This window comes from Antedon mediterranea, chromosome 9 (genome assembly GCF_964355755.1).
Source record: "Antedon mediterranea chromosome 9, ecAntMedi1.1, whole genome shotgun sequence".
Classification (NCBI taxonomy): domain Eukaryota; kingdom Metazoa; phylum Echinodermata; class Crinoidea; order Comatulida; family Antedonidae; genus Antedon; species Antedon mediterranea.
This window is the reverse complement of record NC_092678.1, coordinates 16,758,951-16,780,153: the sequence shown is the minus strand read 5'-3', so window position 1 is coordinate 16,780,153 and position 21,203 is coordinate 16,758,951. Positions and strand designations below refer to the sequence as shown.

The window sequence follows — 21,203 nt, the reverse complement described above, 5'->3', positions numbered from 1 at the left end:
CCACCTCTTCAAATAATCTATAAGATTTCCTTTTTCATCTAACACCTTCTCCTTTATAGCAAATTGCAGCATCATGTAGTATTTCTACTCTACTCTACAGCTCACTATGTCGGTCGGTTGGTCGGATGGTTGGTCAGTCGGTTGGCCGTTCGGTTTGTTGGTCGGTAAACACTAACTCAGATTTAAGCATGCGACTGCAGGCATGTATGTGGCCTTGTTGTTAATGATATACATAATAGTTATAAATTTTATTACTAAATTTTATTTTATTTGCTGACAACTCAATTGAAAAGGTTAAAGAGGAGTATGATAGATGATGAGACATTAAATGTACATATGCCCAGTTTTAACAATAATACATTATAAATTGTAATGTATATATTTAATTAAAATTAAAATTTCCATTTTTTGTTGTATATTTGTCCAAATTTACAAGATATCCAGACTCTGCAATAAGTGGTCATAACAATGTCCACTTACACAATGTTAACCCAGAAGAATGTGCTAAACGCTGTATTGAAGAAACATCGTTTGTTTGTCGATCTTTTGATTATTACAAAACACAATTTAAGTGTGATATAAGCAATAAAAATAAGGATATGATCGGTGGCTTGAAGACAGATTATATTGGGAATCCTTATGATCATTATGAATTAGGTAAATTTATTCAAATCGATACACTTAAGTTACCTAAAATGGTAAATACATCTGTATCAAAACTCTACCAAACCAAGATTAACTTATTTTAAATGCATGAAGTTTGCATATAATTGTATTCACATTTTGTTATCATAAATGTTATTTTACAGAAATTTCTACCACAACAGAAACCGTAACGACAGTAGTTGATCCAGCTTCTGGCAAGTATCTGTGTGTGCGCCTCAATTATGAAGTTAAGATCAATTAACAAAACTTTAAGCACCAGAGATAACTAAAGGCCTGATTAAATATATCGATAACAAGGCCATATACATGGCAGTCGCGTGCGAAAAATTGAGTTAGTGTTTACCGAACGATCCCGACCGACCAACCGTCATAGTAAGCTGAGTCACAAATTATATACCGAATTTCGAACATCTAAAAAACAAAACTGAAACGAAAAATTGATATATAATGGTGATAATAAACGCGCTTTATTACATACGACAGATGCATTACCAACGTTTCAATCAATACTTGACCCATCAGCACCAGTAACAACAAGTGCAGAACCAACAACGTTTTCACCAGTGATTACATTGTCAGAATCAGTGACCACAAAAGGTTTCTTGTATTTTGAGTTGCGTGCAACGCGACTCTACAGTTCACTATGTCGATCGGTTGGTCAAACGGTCGGTTAGTCGGTCGGTCGGTTGGTCGGTCGGTAAACACTAACTTGTATATGGCCTTGTCTTGATATCAGTTTCATCTAGCTAAGTCAATTTTTCGGAGTATATTCCTTATGGCCAGGACTCGATGTGGTTATGTTTTTCACAGTGCGCAATCAAAAATTACGCGGTCTACGCACGATTTTACGAAATCACGTTTGTAATCATATCTCCACAAGCATGAATCACAATTAAATAAAATTTGGTACTCATAAATTGTATTGTCATATATGACAATACAATTACGTGCGTAGCGCATATATCGCATGCGTACGCGCGCTTAAACACAAACTTGAGCACGCGACTGCAGCCATGTATATGGCCTTGTTCAAATATAAATGAATAGAGGTCACCGTGCAATACATGATGTCGGTATTCAACTGTACCATTATTACCATTATTTAAATGTACTTATGTATAGTTCTCTCATTGTTTTCACTATAAGATGGAAAAATGTATTGGTGTGATTTTGGAACTGACCTAATTGAAGAATCTAACCTTGATGGAACTAACAGAAGAACGATTATAAATGAGCTGGATGACCCGTATAGAATTGCTATTTATGGAAACTATCTGTACTGGACAGAGTGGAAAGGTATATATCGAGTTGATAGAACAACTGGAATATCATCAAAGGAAAGTAACGATAGTCGACTTAATTCTCCAGGAGACTTATACATTTTAAAAGGTAGATTTTCTATATTGTATTTTAAATGAAGTTACTCATGCATAATAACACTATAATTATAGATTTTCTCTCAAATGGATCGATGGATGTGGGTACTAATGAAACACTAAATAACATTCCATAAAAGTTACCTTTAATCTAATTTATTACGGTTGGTCGCACATTCAGTAGTAAACCATTTTAAGACAAAAACAATTTGTAAGACGAACTAGGACGCAATTCTTTTCTCCGTTTCCGAAAATCGGGCTAAGGAGGTATAACATTATTCATACATATATCTTGGAATCTATTCGTGCTTCAAATGTATAGAGACAGAAAGTTCATATGAGTCTCGTTTATTTAAAATGAGTCGATGAAAATGTAACAGGAACTGCACCGGTACACAGATGAAAGATTCTTTCACAGTTAATTATTTACTATACTATTATAATTATGACTCTATGTCTCGAAATGATGTGAAATTACGTAATCTTAACCCTGTAAATTTTACTACAAAATGTACCGCGTGTTGCGTCGCACTTTGTAATAATTGTCGCACATTGTAATACCTGTCGCACTTTGTAACAAAGTTGTCGCACTTTGTAATACCTGTCGCACTTTTTAATAAAAGTTGTCACACTTTGTAATAACCGACCTATAAAAACATTAAACTAAGTACTTCGCGAACCATTGAACCAGATATATATCATTTTCTTTAGTTGGACTACTGCTAGGCCTATCTAAATATGAATAAAAAAAGGTCCAACGAGGCTTCTCTTCGGCCTGATGCAGGTGTTTCGGCCGATCCCAGCAGTAGCGAAAGTGGGCCTAAGGTAAAATGTAGAACGTGTGAAGACACGGTAAACGATGGGGACAAAGCATTAATGTGTGAAAGCTGTAATGTTTGGGTCCATTTAAGCTGTACAAAGTCGATGTCCGCTAGAGAATACAATGTTTTACAAAAGGGAACTAAAAATCTAATTTGGATGTGTGATGGATGTGTGGAAGCACAGATGGGCCTGGGTAGGCCTAGCCCTAGCAAAGAATCTTTGGGAATTAACTGGATTGTCTGGTGTTAGGAAAGCACTATCAACAATAATGCTCAAATTGGATAGCTTGGCTTCTGCAGTTGATATTATTAATAAAAAAGAAGAAGTTAGAAAAGTTGAAATAGAAAAATTAATTGAGGAGAAGGTCCAGATTGTGGTGCGAGAACATCGAGAAAGGGATAAGAGAGTTAATAATTTGATCTTTAAAGGAGTCCCTGAGGCTCCAGATGGTGTTTCCCAAGAGGAAAAATCTAGTGACCAGGATAAAATAAATTGTATTCTTGATAAATTAATACTTCAACCAAGCGAAATGCATATTTCAAGGATAACACCCAAGGAAGTGTCTGGTCAGAATAAAAATATCAGAAGGTCAAGAATGATAAGAGTGTGGTGTACGGAAATAGCAACTAAAAGAGAAATTAGAAGGATGGGAAAACAATGTATATATTTCACCGGATTTAACATTCCAACAAAGAGAATCCAATAGAAAGCTGAGAGTAGAGTTGCAGGAGCGAATTAGTGCAGGTGAACCTAATCTATTTATCTCCAGGGGTAAAATTATACAAAGACCCCAAGAACATTTTCGCTGATCCTGTAAATGCAAATTATACAATGAAATGGATGGATATCAAGTATTTTTTTCTACAAATTTTGACGGTAGAGGTGTTGCCATTTATTTAAAAAAAGATTTATGTGGATATGTGACAGAATCATCCAGTGGAGATATTGGAGATATTATTTGTGTGAAACTTTCATTGAAAAACAATGATTCCTTACTGTTAGTTTGTGCGTATAGGAGCCCTAGTAATAGTCAGGAGCAGAACGTTTTATTTTTGGATAAGTTGAGTAATATATGCTGCACTAACTTTTCACATTTATTAATAACTGGTGATTTTAATTTTGGTAGCATTGATTGGATTAATCAAGCATCAGGATACTCTGATAGTCATGATGGAACAAATTTTATGAACTGGGTTCAGGATCATTTTTACTTTCAACATGTAACACAAGCAACAAGATTTAGAGATGGACAGAATCCTAGTCTTTTAGACTTGGTTTTTACAAATGAAGAGGACATGATCGATGACATTTGTTACAGTGCACGACTCGGTAAAAGCGATCACGCAGTATTAACATTTAAATTTGATTGTTACATTGAGTCGCAAGACAATATCTTGTTAAAACCAAATTATCATTATGGTGATTATGTTCAAATAAATGAAGAACTAAAAAAGACTGATTGGGAGGGGAAATTTGAAAATGGTGGAACAGAAGAGTGTTGGAATTTGTTTAGTGAAATTATTGCAGAAACTAGTGGACGGCACATTCCCAAGGCAAAAAAGGGGGACAACAGTAAGGTCAAAGAGCCTCTTTGGATAAACAAGGGTATGAAGAAAATGATAAAGCTTAAAAGAAAAACATGGTTTAGGTATAACCATTGTCCAAGCAGATCTAATAAAGCAAAATTTAAAGATGCTAGAAATAAAGTAACATCCATGAAAAGGAAGGCCATTTGGAACTTTGAAAAAATGATTGCTTCCGAAATAAAACAGAAACCCAAATCATTCTGGCGATATGTAAACTCCAAAACCAAGGTTAAGGTGAGACTACCATCCCTGAAAGATGAGAACAATGTGACACACAGTGATGATCAGTCCAAGACTGAGATACTTAATACTTTTTTCTCTACAGTTTTTGTAAGGGAAGATATTGATAACGTACCAGAGTTTCAAAGAAGAGTTTTTGATACAGTTTGTTCTGAAGTTGAAATATCACCCCAAATCGTTGTAAAATATTTAAAGAAGTTAAATGTGACTAAGCGTCCAGGACCTGATGGTATTCACCCTATGATTTTAAGAGAGTGCAGAACTTATATTTCTGAGCCGCTAAGTAAAATGTTTTCTAATTCATTGAAAGAAGGTATTGTTCCTCGGAATTGGAAAGAAGCTCATATTGTACCTATTTTAAAAAAAGGAAGCAGGGTGGAAGTAAATAATTATCGGCCTGTTAGCTTGACTGCTGTTTGTTGTAAAGTTATGGAAAGCATTGTTAGAGATTCTTTAATTAAGCATTTTGTCAACAATAACTTATTATCGGAACATCGACATGGCTTTAGGTCCGGTAGATCCACAACAACGCAACTATTAGAGATAGTAGAACATTGATCTAAGCTTTTAGATGATGGGCGTGATATTCATGTGGCATATTTGGACTTCCAAAAGGCCTTCGATTGTGTACCTCATATGAGACTGTTAAGGAAGGTTGAAGCTTATGGTATCTCCGGTAACGTCTATAATTGGATGCAAGACTTCTTAAAAGGTAGAAGACAACGAGTAATGTTAATTGGGACTCTGGCGAAATGGTCGAATGTGATAAGTGGTGTTCCGCAAGGAAGTGTGCTTGGTCCGATTTTATTCTTACTCTTTATCAATGACTTGCCTGAAGTTGCAGTATCAGAAGTTAAGATGTTCGCTGATGATACTAACGTTTATGATTATGGGGAATCCAAAGAACAATTGCAGATCTCACTTGATAATAATATTATGTTTAATTGGTCGACCAGATGGCAACTACCTTTCAATGCCAACAAGTCCAAGATGTTGTATATTGGGAAAACAAATGAGAAGAATGAGTATTTTGTAAATGTACAAGATAAAGTTAAAATTGAAGAGACTGCTATAGAAAAGGATATCGGAGTATACTTTGATCATAAATTGAACTTTGATTATCATAAAAATTGCTGTGTTGCTAAGGCAAATAAAATAGTGGGTCTCATCAAAAGGACTTTTTGTTACAACGATAAGGATATGTTTCTTAGTCTATACATATTTTTAGTCCGCCCTATCTTGCTGTGTCTGGGCACCTCATCAAATTGGACTGATTAAGAAAATCGACTCAGTTCAACGAAGAGCTACCAAATCATTGTCAGAAATAAAACATTTGGCATATCCGTATAGATTGAAGTTTTTGGGTTTACCTACACTGGAGTACAGACGATTAAGAGTGGATATGATCCAAATCTTCAGAATTATAAATGGTCTTGACGCTATAGAATGCAGAAAGTTGTTTACATTTGTTGATTGTCATAGAACTAGAGGTCATGAATACAAGCTATATAAAAACAAGTTTAGGCTTAATTCCAGGAAGTTTTCCTTTAGTTGTAGAGTTGTGGACTCGTGGAATAACTTACCATCTAATGTTGTAAAAGCTCCAAATTTAAATCTGTTCAAGTCACTCCTCAATGATCATTGGAAGTCCCTTGACTGCAAGTTTACCTTTTCACATTTATAAACACTTTGGAACATTATGTGTACACCCGGAGCCCGGAGTCATAAGAAGACAGGAAGGGTCATATAAGCTATATTTAGCTTTCTAACCGACCCATAACATCAAGCAAGTATCAAGCAAGCACTATTGGTTACAGTGCACATTTAACTCTTTGTCTTCATTCAGCACTATTATTTACAGTGCACATTTAACTCTTTGACTTCATTCAACACTACTGGTTCAAATGCGCAATTAACTCTTTGTATTCATTTATCACTATTGTTTACAGTGCGCATTTAACTATTTGACTTCATTCAGCACTATTGGTTACAGTGCACATTTAACTCTTTGACTTCATTCAGCACTATTGGTTACAGTGCACATTTAACTCTTTGACTTCATTCAGCACTATTGGTTACAGTGCGCATTTAACTCTTTGACTTCATTCAGCACTATTGGTTACAGTGTACATTTAACTCTTTGACTTCATTCAGCACTATTGGTTACAGTGCGCATTTAACGATTTGGTTATATATGCCTCTGTTGTTCAAATCAATCTTTGTTATATGTTGAGCACGTGCACGATATTTCACAAGGTTAAAGTCATATACCAGTACTACTTGTATTACAGGGTTATGTTTATGTAAATCATTGGTTTAATATTTATGTAGTAAACAAAATCAAGTGGTGTTGTGTGATATTAAGTCACTCGTATTTGACTACAGTATTACGTCATGAGGTAATTTCCCGATTGATCGTAATCAAAACGGTACTGGGTTTGGTCTACTAGCGTTCCTGCTCCCAACCAGTACATCCATTCATAGAAGCCTTAATGAAGTAAGCCTACCTGGTGGTGGCCATAGAACGGTCCCGAGATAACGACTATACTTCGGCTTTAGTCGATAGAAGATTGAATAAATTGTTAGAGATAGAGTATACGATGTTATGATTATGTGTAGATATGTGATTTGTTCTTTTTATTCCAATGATGTAATGTATTTAATATAGACCTATTTGTTATATCAATTAATTAAATTATCGTAGATTGCATATTATGCGATGAATATTATTTAATAAATTTTTGATATATTATTATTATTATATTAATAAAAAAGATATTTCTGAGTATAGGCCTAAATTAAAAATATAGATGTAAGGAAGAAAAGCAAAGAGATTATGGAGCGGCTGTACCAGAATATACAAAACTAAGTATTGTAAAGTTAATATATTAAAAATGTAGGCGATCTTGTCAAAGGTCAAGCGCCTTCAGCCTGCCACGTTTCGATATTCAATATTGAACTTGACCTGACGTGGTTCCACAATATCTTTATATGAAAATGGTAGAGTGGATAGAAACATAAATTTATTTAAATTTAAAATGTTTACCTTAAACTGGTTTTGAACTGAATCGGTTGATGTCTTATCGTTGTATGTATGATTTGGTTTGGTTTAAATTATGTTCGATAAAAGTGCGTATGCGCATAGAATGAAATTCTCGCGTTACGATGTACGCGTGTAATGCTGTTTATATCGTATATATCGTATATATATATATGGCCTTCATTGTATTATCAGATTTACTAAAGAAAAAAAATAACTCATTGATATAGTTGTAAAACCCTGAACAAAATTTATTACAAAGTGTGACAAGCATGTGTTACAAAATGAGACAGCTCCGTTTATTAAAAAGTGTGACAGACGGTTATTACAAAGTGCGACAGGTCGGTTATTACAAAGTGCGACAACTTGTATTACAAAGTGCAACAGGTATTACAAAGTGCGACAACTTCGTTACAAAGCCAACAGGTATTACAATGTGCGACAACTTCGTTACAAAGCCAACAGGTATTACAATGTGCGACAATTATTACAAAGTGCGACAATTATTACAAAGTGCGACGTAACAACCGCGGTTTTCGTCGAGGATAGACGTTGCACTTATGAAAATTGTTTTAATTTAGATTGTAAATTAGATTGTTAGGTGTATGGTTATATTCTTGTGATTTTAACGATTACAATGACTGTTTAAGTTAACTCATTTTGAGGAGTTAAAAGGGCAAATGTTGTGTCATTAAGTCCCAAAACCATTTTATCGGCATAGTGAAATACTATGTCACCTAAATCCCTTGCATTTAAAATTAATCATAAGCAGCATGTTGACAAACCCACTATTATTACGTTTCGATAAATGCTCTCTTTGACTGAAAAAATTCATGTGTACAGTAGGACTATGTTAAAAATGTAAATGGTTTTCTATAACGAAGCATAGTTTCGTAAACTTTCGTAGATTATGTGTCGAATTTAAATATCTAATGTGACATCAATGTTTTCCTTTTACATTTTAAAGTTGTCGATACTGTTTGTGAAACCTGGTGTATTTAATTATTATTATTACTATTGTTACTTGTATAAATCTGCAAATGGGGTGTGTTATGATCCAATTTCTACCCACTCGTGTGAATGTGATACTGATTTCGTACGTGACGTTGGTAGAGATATAGGTTGTGTACTGGTAAGTTTTTTAAAGAAACCAAAGTTATACAGGGCATTTTGACTCCGGTGCAATCTAAAAACAGGATACTGAGCTCTGACGATCAGTTCCAGGCCCCTTTAACAGATACCGCGAGCCGCGGAGAAAATGTACATACTGTACTGTTGGAATTTGTCAAAACCAGACATAATATCAAAGACAGTAACGACAAGGAGATCTCAGTGTCCTGTTAGTTGACTTGCCTCAGCACTAAGACCCTGTCCCAGCCTTGGGATCGTTTCCAGATGTATTGATGTTGCTGCCTCATGATGTGTGGTGGAAATGGGGACGTATAATTATGTAAACCCCAAACACAGTAGCTCGCATACTTTAACTCTATTCCACCAGACCTGCGTGTGACTCGAACTGATGGCATTCGTGTTAACACGCCGCTCAGTCGACTGAACTAACCGGTAGTCTTATTTATAAAAAGGTTAATTTCTTATTCAATGTCATATTATGGATTATAATGTTGGTAAAGGATATGTATACGCACTGCTTTACCTATATGTATTTATTTATCACTATCAATATCAATTTATTTTGCCATATCAAGTTCAATACAAATAAATAACAAATGCTGGTATGGATGACCATAAGAGCAAGGCTCGTTTACCGGTCAAATCAAATAATTAGATGTGCAATCACAATGATGAAATGGGGTTGTCTCAGAAAACCAGGAAGAGACCCCAGATAACATAAATAATATTTATATAAATGATTATATTAGGCGTGAAGTTTTTACAGCGTCCGGTAAATACAGCAAATGTGTACAATTCACTGAAAGATACAATCATGATGTTTTAACAACAATCGGGCTTTAGCGTTGATTTTAAATATAAATCTTTATTTTATATATAAATCTGTATTTTATATTATTTCATAATATTACCTGTAATCTTAATCATCTTCATATTGTTATTGATTATTAATTCAATGTTTTTATATAATATTTTCTTTTAGATGGTTGCCCACATGATGTTGTAATGGTTGAAGATGTAAACTATACATTTGAATATACATCGTTGGAAATGTTAGCGAGTTCTATAGAATTGTGTGGTATAGATAACAGTAAGTTCAATAACATTGTTATGTATGCTATTTTTCAAACCTCTTTAGAACTTCCTAGTCTTTGGATACTATAATATTGTGGTAGTTATTGTACATAGTTATTAAAAGTATACAGTATTTCAGTGTTCCAAGCATCACAGTATAATTTAATTATATATATAAATCCAAAGGCAAATTACTGAAAAAAATGACAATGCTGTGGGTATCAGTGGCTGGATCTCAATGGAGATACAAAAATAAAAAGCGAAAAGCTAAATCAAAACGATAAAGTAAACAGCCAGAAAAGTTAGCAGAGCTTTCGGGCAACACTAGCCCTTCATCAGTGCAAGTGAAGGAGTTTGGATAACGTCATAGTATAAAGCTGGCAAGTGCTGCCTGGGTGGACAGGAATATAAGAAATATAACAAAGGGAGCCAGGGTGGAGTCTGAATAAGAGTAGAAAACAAAGAAGGTAGCTTGGTAGAGATATAAACAATTTTGGAATGAGACTAAAAAACAGCTTAAATGGTGGTTAATATTGAAACTTAAATTTTGGTAGTCAATGGAATAATTTTACCGATCTGGGAGTATGTTCCTAATGTTAAGTCCAAAAGGTTGTGTGGTTTTAAGTAGTAATTCCCAGTGGTTTTCTTTTTCTTTGCGAGTATTGTCGCTCCATTTGCCATCGCTCAATACCAAGGTAGAGCATAAATAAATAACTAAAATAACAGCAGAAAACTTGGTTACGTCATTGTTTTAATCACTACAAATTTGTTTCGTACGACCAGCAACTGTAGCTTAGTTTCAAGGTATTTCTGTTAAATATTTTTTCTGAGCTTGTTGCCGGCAGGAAAACAATCTTCTACTATAGCTAAAAACTTGTGGCCGATGTTGGTTGCTACGTTTTTGCTGAATGGTGGGTTAAACCAAATTATGTTTCTGGTACGCGAGTTGTTGGGCTTCTGCTGTTCAGCATTGAATTCAAGTTGAGGATAATATCCGCTTTCTTTAAGGGCTTCCTGGTATAGGGGTATCTTTGTCTGATGAGACATATATATATATATATATATAATTTGAAACGATAAAGATGAGGAAATCTGTGAGAATGAGAAAATGTCGCCTCAACCGAGACTCGAACTCGGACCGTCTGCTTGATATGCAGATGTCCTAACCATTAGACCACTGGGGCTTTCATGGTATTGTTCAAACTCGATTGGATAGCGACTCTTTAACATTCTCGGCGCGGTACGGTGGAACAGCACTAGTCCTCAGTTGTACGCACGCGCACCAGAGACCAAATTGATACGCCCTCATCTTTCAGTATTTTTATTCACGAGGCGGGATCTCCGAAGAGATATTTTTATATATATAAACACATCAGGCAATGAACATTAATTCTAAATCGCCCGGTGATATACTGAAATTTAATTAATTAATTTGAAACGATAAAGATGAGGAAATCTGTGAGAATGAGAAAAAGTCGCCCCAACCTAGTCCTCAGTTGTACGCACGCGCACCAGAGATTAAATTGATACGCCCTCATCTTTCAGTATTTTTATTCACGAGGCGGGATCTCCGAAGAGATACTTTTATATATATAAACACATCAGGCAATGAACATTAATTCTAAACCGCCCGGTGATATACTGAAATTTAATTAATTAATTTGAAACGATAAAGATGAGGAAATCTGTATATATATATATATATATATATATATTAATCTGTCACATTAGTTCATAAAAATATACAAATAATGAATGTTTATGAGTGCGACAATACCAATAATTTTATGAGGTGAAAGATTAAATAGTATTTACTCGAGGCGAAGCCCAGTGAAACAAGAATTATATATTTCATCTCATGACATTATTTTTACCGTTTATTCATTACTTATTTTATTTAATATCCAAATATATTTTGTCATTTTCATCGACATTATTCAGATCTTGTTTTTGTGAATGAGAAACCCGCCATGAGCGTCACTGCTTCCAATCGAACAGACAGTGCTGTTATTGGATTTCCGCACGCAGATTTTTTTTTTAGTACGCGAGATGTTTTTTTTTCTTCGTACACAATAAAATAAGTCTACGCCATATGACGAACAATCGTCCAGTAATAATGACAGAAATTATTTAGGTGTTATATAATATATCAAATATTATCATGCATATTTCTTATTAGGTTCATTAGCAGAGCGAAAGTGTAATCGCAATCTACTTGGAGCAGTAGGAATCTGGGGAGCAATTACAGTAAAACTATGCGGAAACTACACCATTGATGAATTAGCAGAGGTAGGATAATATATTAGGCCTATGTTTTTTGCTACGTAATGAATTTTGTTTATTTTATATTGGGTAATCCACTTGAAAGTGTTTTTTTTCAAATGAATAAAATGATTTTTTTTAAATAAATGAAGGTAACAAACCACAAGATTATAAGGCAGTGAGTCAAGTATCGGCAAGCTCAGATAGGCCTATAAGTCCATTACCGGCAAGCTCAGATAGGCCTACAAGTCCATTATCGGCAAGCTCAGATAGGCCTACAAGTCCATTATTGGCAAGCTCTGATAGGCCTACAGGTCCATTACCGGCAATCTCAGATAGGTCTACAAGTCCATTATCGGCCAGCTCAGATAGGCCTACAAGTCCATTACCGGCAAGCTTAGATGGGCTTACAAGTCCATTACCTTAACGTACAATTCCATATCGCATCATATGTAGTATCGGCAAGCTCAGATCTTAATTTATAAATCATTTATTTTAACACTAATTACCTATGGTATTGAAGTATGGGGAAGTACACATTTAAGTTACTTAAACCAAGTTCTACTTATTCAAAAGATGTTCGTTCGCTGTGTTACGTTTTCTGATTTTAGAGCACATTCTATACATTTGTTTAAGCAATTGTTGATTTTAGATGTGTTTAAATTGTATGAGTTGCATGTGCTTAAATTTGTTTCCGATTTATTTTATTCTAGATTACCTCATCATATTATACTATACTTTACCTATGTAAACCATCCATTTAACAGCCGATTTAATGACCCGTTTAATCTCTTGATCCCCTTTTGCCGTACGACTCTATCTCAAACCAATATAACATACCAAGGTCCCAAACTCTGGAATAAACTCCCAGTAAATATTAAGTCAATTTCATTTAGAACACAATTTGCCATCAAAGTCAAAGAACATTTAATAACCTTATATGATGCTTAGTTTTTTTTAGTTTTTTTTTCTAGTTTTTTCTATTTAAAAAACAAACAAAAAAATGTGTATAATATTCTTCTATTACTTATTTCATATTCATATTGATAGTGCCAGTGAGTTATTAATTTTCATTTATGTAATTAATTTTCTTCAGATTTTTATTTCTCAGCAATGATATACGTTCTAGTTATTTATTTTAAAAGGCCAAAACTTGATAAGCGAAAGCTTTTTCTTTGGTCTTTTGTCTTTAGTTTTGATTTTATGTATGTGCAAAAGAACAAACAAGAAAGAAAGACAATAAAGATTATTATATTTAGATAGGCCTAGAAGTCCATTACCTTAACATAAATGTCCGTATCGCATCATATGTAATAGGTACATAGTTATAGTGTTACCATTTTTTAGAATTGAATTGAACCTTTCTATCTTATTTATGAAAAGGAATTATAAGCTTTTTTATGACTCTCTTTTGTTTATAAAAATAATCTATTGGTGCGAGACCGAACCGCGTAGTTTTGTAGTCGCCGTATTCTATCTATCGATAATACTAAAAGATTGTTTGCATTTGTTTTAGATAAATGTGATTGAAGAAAATGCTGAAGCGATTGCCACACATTTGTCAACCGTTACTAGTGAAGAAAATATACACAACATAGCTAATATTGATGACGTTGCCTTGATTCTAGAAGATTTAACTAACGTAAGCCCGGGAAATAAACTAGTAAGTAATTTCAACTATATGTATTATATATATTGTTAGATATTGTTTTATCTAACTTTGAGTCATTTATATACATAATTGGTTGATGATTATTCACGATACAGAATTATTTTCTTTAAATGCTTAACTAATCTTTGTAAATAAATACCATCATGTTTGGCCACATAAGTACAAATATAATAGTGATTAAATGTCATTGTGTCCATATGGGCACATCATATTGTTTTGTCATAAAGTTTGATGCCATGGCAATAAAAATGTTGAATAATAGGGAAACACGTTAAAGCTTGATTCCCAATAAGACGCAATGCAATGAAGTATACCGTAATGTAAGAGCAACGCACATTTTTAGGTGATGGATAATCGTCATACATCGCTTCGTGATTAGTCTAATTACTTGCGGCTTACGGTACGTCTTTAACTTGCATCGTAGTGGAAACCAAGCTTACAATTCGTTGAAAATATTAGGAAATAGTAATCGTAATTTTACATCTCGAATTTGTAGGTAACCAACGCAACTTTAAGAGTTGTGAGTAACATACAAAATGCTGATGAGGAACTATTTTCAACAGATAGTCTAAGTACAGCTGGTGCTTCTGGGATAATACGGTCACTTGAAGCTCAGCTAGCATCAATGCCAGACTATGAAGCGGTTGAGAAAAATATAGCTGTGCATACCAAACTGTATCTTCCTGATGAATTAAACAAGGGTATTGGATATTTTATAAATAACACGTCTGCCACCGATTTTGAAGGTACAAAAATTCACACATTTCACGAAGCGGAAGCCTTGATAACCAGGAAGATAGACACGTCAATATTTCTGCCTCCTGATATTATTGATTTAAGTCGGAATCAGACGGGCTCAAACAAGATCCAAGTGAGATTCATAGTTTATCGGACATCAAAGTTATTTCAATCCAATCGTCTGATGTTAAATAAAGACAGAGTAGTTGGAAGCCTAGTAATTTCTGCTACAGTTGAAAACGTCACAGTTGAAGGTTTAAAAGAACCGATTAGAGCAGCATATTTACCGGTTGTGGTAAGTAAACACTCCAAAAAATAGGCATGCACATAGTGTTAGTTGAACATCGAGACGCGCCGTAATAAAAGTTGAATTTTCTTATTGTGTGTATTTTTATTGTGACTTGCGTAAAACAGATTAATATTACATAATGTATATGATTGTATTCAATATAGGAAGGAAAAATTGGTAACCACAAGTGTGTTTTCTGGGACTTTACATTGCAAAACGGACATGGTGATTGGTCTAACGAAGGCTGTTACTACAACACAACATCAGATGATCGGATCGTCTGCTTTTGTAATCATTTAACAAACTTTGCTGTAATTTCTGAGTTTCAACCTTTCAAAAAATATAACATTACTGAGTTGGAAGAGGTAAGCTTGTACCCACAACCAAAGTTAATCTTAATGCTATTTCATTATAATTATGCACACAGTTTCAGATAAGTTTTATTTATAAGTGAAACATACTTTCTTTCTCTGTCATGTCATTATTTTGCATTAAAAATACAATACTACTTAATCTCTTCGTAAATATGTAATTATAATTAAATGTCTATGCTTTAATGTTTAATTAATTTTCTTCAATTGATTTGTTGTATCCTAGATTTACCGTATGTCATTTATTTTCCTTCATTATAATATAATGAAACTACCATTGATAAATTATAACTTTCTTGGATTTTTTAGGTAAACGTAACTAAAGAAAATGCAGAAGCTGTTGCTTGGCAGTTATCAATAATTACCGGTGAATATAACGGAGAAAAAGAAGTTACTATTGGTGCCATTGCCTTGATTCTTAAATGTTTAACTGACGTAGGCGCTGGGAATGAAAGAGTAAATTTCTTTCTTATAACTTGTTATGTATTTTGTCAATTAACTGAGTGATCTAACTGCTTCTATCTAATTGCATGTTATGTTCTATGTATTGATAAGTTAAAATAGTCATGGTCACACAAACGCATGACTGTGAATCAGGGATCGAGTGAGTGAGCGTCAAACCCTTGCCTCTTAGTATGACTGTATTAGTGTTGTACTTTCTTAACCGCTCTGTCATTCACTTTACTGCTTCTGTCCTGCAGATTTAGATTGTATTGTTTAGGTGTTTTTATTATGAATATAATATTTCAAGAAACAAATATCACAATATATTTTGGATGACCCAATTTATCTTTGTATAGAAGGATTAGTTACCATTCGAGTTCTTAATATATATATATATATATATATATATATATATATATTAGTGTAAAGGACAGAATTAAGTTAGAGTAGGGAAAACATGACAATTTAGTTATTATATTATATCATTTATTTTTCAGGTAACCGACTTTACAGTCAATATTGTGAGTAACCTACAGAATGTTGATGATGAGTTGTTTTTAACAGACATAGCTTCAACTTCCAGTATCATACGGTCGCTTGAAGCTCAGCTAGCATCACTCTCAGACTACGAAGCGGTTGAGAAGAATATAGCTGTGCATACCAAACAGTATCTTCCTGATGAATTAAGGAATGGCATTGGATATTTGATTGATGATACTTCTGGAACCGGTTTTCAAAAAAAGAATATTCACACATATAAAGAAGAATTGGGCACTTTTAAGACGGAGGCATCAGTCTTTTTACCTCCTGAAATTGTTGAATTAAGTCAAAATCAAACCGGTTTAAACAAGACTCAAGTGAGCTTCATTGTCTATGGAACGTCTAAGTTATTTACATCTAATCGTCTGAAATTGATTAACGACAGCCGGATTGGAAGTCTTATAATTTCGGCTACAGTTGAAAAGGTTATAGTAAAAGGTCTGCGAGAACCGATCAAATTCAAATATTTACCAGTTGAGGTAAGAACTAGGTGACCCAGTGATTATGTTCACGCTCAGAAGAAATGGACATTGACATACTATAAGATACACGTACCCCCATCTAGGCGTTTGATGATCTTAAAGTGTGATTTCATCCACATTTAACATAGCAAAGATAAATATATATTATATCATGTTAAAATGATGATAAATTTGAGTTTTAGTGAGACATATTTTACCAATATTGTTTTCTTCTTTGGTAATATATGATCATTGTTTTATCGTGAAATTATTTAAAAGAAAGCATAACTATATTTGTATTTAACACAGGATGAACTTGATTACGCTGAGTGTGTTTTCTGGGATTTTACATTGCAAAACGGACATGGTGATTGGTCTAACGAAGGCTGTTACTACAACACAACATCAGACGATAGTATCGTCTGCTTCTGTGACCATTTAACAAACTTTGCAGTCATAATGGTCAGTACTACTTTCATATTATGTATTCGTTATATTTTCATAATTTTTGGTTATTTATTTAATATTATGGTGTTTTTTTTAAAAGACATGCCACGTAACACCGAGATGGTTCATATAGTGCCATTGGGCCAAAGGTTCTAACTTACCTTCGTCCCAACAACATTTTTGTTCAGTAAATAAATAGATACAATAAAAAAGCCCCATAAAACCCAACAGCATAATGTCATCAATCGTTAGATTCATGGTTTGTTTGATTGACCTGTTCATGTGAATGTGTGTATAGTATACATATTTGTTTTTTTGGGCAGGATTACTCTGGACAAGCCGGCCAAACCACTACATTCGAGGATGTACTTACATACATAAGCATCATTGGTTGTGTCATTTCTATCATTTGCTTGGTATTTATGATTGTTACATTTACATATTTCAGGTAAGATGTAAAAAACAAGAAACTAAATTTACATACATTAGGGGCTGTATTATGATTTCATTATTTTCTCTTTCACCATTTTCTAATCAAGTGTCTGTAAATGTACTCTGAGCCAATATACAGCATCACGATGATGTAAATGTGCATTGTACATTAGGTTGTCAGGAATGTGTCTATTTCAGTTCCACAATAATATTGTATTATATTATTAACAGCAATTTTAGTAGGTCTATAAAACATGTTTATACTTTATCTTAAACAAACACTTAAAATTAAATTTATAACAACGTGGTTTTGTTATTCTTTAAAAATTTATTTAGAAAATTACGTGGAAAACGTCCCCAACGTATACTGGTCAATCTGTGTTTTTCTTTGTTGTTACTATACACTACATTTGTGGTCGGTATTGGCTTAACATCGTGTCCCAATTGCTGCATCGTGGTAGCCATTCTTCTACATTACTTTGTTCTCACAACACTTTTCTGGATGCTTGTCGAAGCCGTTAATATGTATCTGCAATTCGTTTTAGTGTTTTACGATGGAATACGTTTTTTCCTGTTAAAGTCTGCTTTAATTGGCTGGGGTAAGTAGATACATTTAAGCTGCCGTACTATTATTACTAAAGCATAGCACCGTGTCAGTACGCATCCCTCAACCCCGTACCGGAGTAGTTCCTATATCGCTTCGTTCCAGACCTTATAGACTCTTCAGTAAACTATCCTTCGGTATTTGCATAAATATATTATTAACAAAAATAAAAACAATACACAAATGTACATCTTAAAATACATCAGGATAAATAACAAAGTGTTGCTTATTTCTTTTTGAACAGTTCTTCCTATCATACCAGTTACACTCATTGCTGCTGTGAAGTGTGATGAAACATATTCGAATGGCGATTAGTAAGTTTCTATTTATTGAGCTATTCCAAAAACTGCAAAACAACGTTTGAGATAGGCCAACCGGTAGATCGCAGTCGTTTTAGGCCCATAGACAATTGCCGTAACAGTAGGCTAATCCTAACCATGAAAGGCTGAGACTTCTTCTTGCCCTGGCCTTACTATTGTTAATTCGGGACTGTTGTGACCCGAGTATTCAGCACTCTGTCTATCCACGATATTGGCTAAATAATGATTAAACTGTATGATTAAACTAGACATCTATTCAGTGAAAGACCAAAACTATTTGATTTACAGTACTTACAATTTACAACACATGCTGTTGAATCTGCAATAGCTCCATACTATTTAATACTAATGCAACTTGTAGTGCTAATATTGATACTAGTACGGTATTTAAACGCATGCATTATTTACTAATATTCTGCAATAAGATTACCCATTATAAAATTGACTTTATACGTTTACGCTTAAGTTTTACTAAAACGTTTATACTTCATGTATACAATCAATAACAGAAAATTTAACCTTCATTTGCCCACTCAGTTGTTTTATGAAACCTGGAAACCCGTTATACTTCGGTTTGTTACTCATCTCATCTATCGTCCTCTTCATCAACATGGTCATGTTCGTATTAATCATTCGAGGACTGACTTGCCAACGAACAGTAACGTCGTCAAAACTGAAGGATAAAAGTAAAATGGACGAGCTGACAACACGCCTACGTCAAGCCATATCGATAATGATGCTGCTTGGCTTAACGTGGATCTTCGGATATTTCTCCATTCATTCTTCTGACGCAGTTCGTTTTTCGTTCCAATTGTTGTTCTGCGTATTCAATTCCCTACAAGGATTTGTTATCTTCGTATTTCTCTGTATTCGTCGTAAGGATGTCCGAGATGCGTGGGCGAGTTGTTTCTGCTGTCTACGGACCGAAGCCACTGGAAGCAGCACTGCCATGTCAAATCCGCGACGTAGGATTGCAAATACCAAACTTTGAAACCACTTTAATACCAAAGTAGGCAAACGACACTAGGCTACATTACGTATCTATTGCCACATGCTAAGAAGATTCAGATTGCTCTCGAATAGTTGTTAAATCTAATACATTGACGAGATGTATTATAAAGAAATTATAATCGTTTTAATCATTTTTTGTCATAAAAAAAACAACATTTAAGTAAAGGAAATATATTCTCATTATTATATTATTACAATAACAGTATAAGTTTAGATGTAAATTGAAATTACTTGAGAATGGTCTCCTATGAAATATGCCTACAATCAAATATTAATTAGGTTTAACAATAATAATCTGGTTACAATAAAGATTTTTTAAGATATTTGTTTATATTATAATTATGAAAAATCAATATCGTAAGCCTATTGTAGGAAGATCCGATTAAAAACAATGTTGGTCGGTATTTAGCGTTACTTTACCTATCAGGCATATTTTTAACGAAGTTATTTAGGTGACATATTGAATATAGGTGATCATTTTTATAATTTTATTGACATTAATATTTTTAAACATGCACGTATGTTAACATACAATCGGAAAATGTTGATGTATGCCATCCTATTATACGCTTATAGTGATGAATTTTGCCTATTACATGCCATATACATTATGTACAGTATATACTGTATATCTATATACAGTGTAGCATTGTTGAAATTACAGACACACATCATGTTCTAATTTTTTGGCACGGATGACATAAAAATAAACTTGTGGATAACAATATCGAAAGATAATGAATTGAGCAATAAAATACAACAATTGGAAGAAAATTTGGCACGTAGAAGCGCGGTGCGCGCTCTTTAAAATTTGTAAAACTTTGACGAAAGAGATGAAAAAACTACTTTTTAACTTCAATTCATATCTACATTTCACCAGCTCTCATAATAAGTTATAAACATGAAGGTCAACTTTAATTCAGAAGAGGTGTAAGATATTCAAATATACGTTGTAGGTGAAATTACGTAACCACCGTTATTCAAATTTTAAGAGGTGATGACGTCATCAAAATGAAAATATTGGCAACTCATGAGTAACATAATTGGTTGAAGTAGAATATATTAAAAATTAAAAGAAAATCGATCACAGATAAGCGAGTTGCGCTCTGTTGAATATGGTGGTCTATGATAAAAGGGGAAAAAACCCCTATTTTAAAAATTCATGTGGCCAAATGATGACGTCATACCATTTTGTACGTATAATGTGTATATAGGCCAACATTTATATCTAAAACTCATTGGCTTCCATAATAAGTTTTTAGAAAATGTGGGTCTTAAGGCCTTATTTTTTTTTTCTAGCACTTTTGTACAATTAATGTGCGCATTTTTTCATTTTTAACGTGCTCGTATAGCACTATTTTAAGTCGAAATAAACTCAAATTTGGTGAATGTACTAAGGAAGATGAGTAGAATGCAATTTGTACAAAAAATTGTTATTTGTTACGCTTTCTATTTACGCACGCGCAAAAACACGTTTTTGCGCGTGCGTACATAGAAACGTACGGTGGCCCACAACTGTCACGCACACTATATAAATCAAATTCTGTTTTATGTATTTTTTCCGTTTATTTTATATTGACACTGTTGATTCGTCTATTTGTTTTTTAAATATTTTTATATAGTTTATTTTATATCATTGTTGTTACTTTGGGAGTACGGAACCTGAACTCTTGTTAT

General features: G+C 33.7%; 2 protein-coding genes across 2 annotated transcripts; both read left to right on the top strand.

Annotated features, from left to right (window-relative positions):
* The first annotated feature begins 3,700 nt into the window (after positions 1–3,700).
* LOC140058254 (uncharacterized) lies at positions 3,701–5,248 on the top strand. The gene has a single exon (XM_072103820.1). It carries the CDS (start codon positions 3,701–3,703, stop codon positions 5,246–5,248), a length of 1,548 nt encoding a protein of 515 aa, XP_071959921.1.
* A 2,766-nt stretch (positions 5,249–8,014) lies between these two features.
* On the top strand, positions 8,015–19,506 carry LOC140058253 (adhesion G-protein coupled receptor G6-like). Its single transcript, XM_072103818.1, has 12 exons — positions 8,015–8,195; positions 9,844–9,951; positions 12,115–12,224; positions 13,714–13,860; positions 14,366–14,902; positions 15,061–15,261; positions 15,577–15,723; positions 16,209–16,730; positions 17,022–17,174; positions 17,608–17,614; positions 18,440–18,509; positions 19,053–19,506. Exons 1-12 carry the CDS (start codon positions 8,015–8,017, stop codon positions 19,504–19,506), a joined length of 2,637 nt encoding a protein of 878 aa, XP_071959919.1.
* Positions 19,507–21,203: the final 1,697 nt, after the last annotated feature.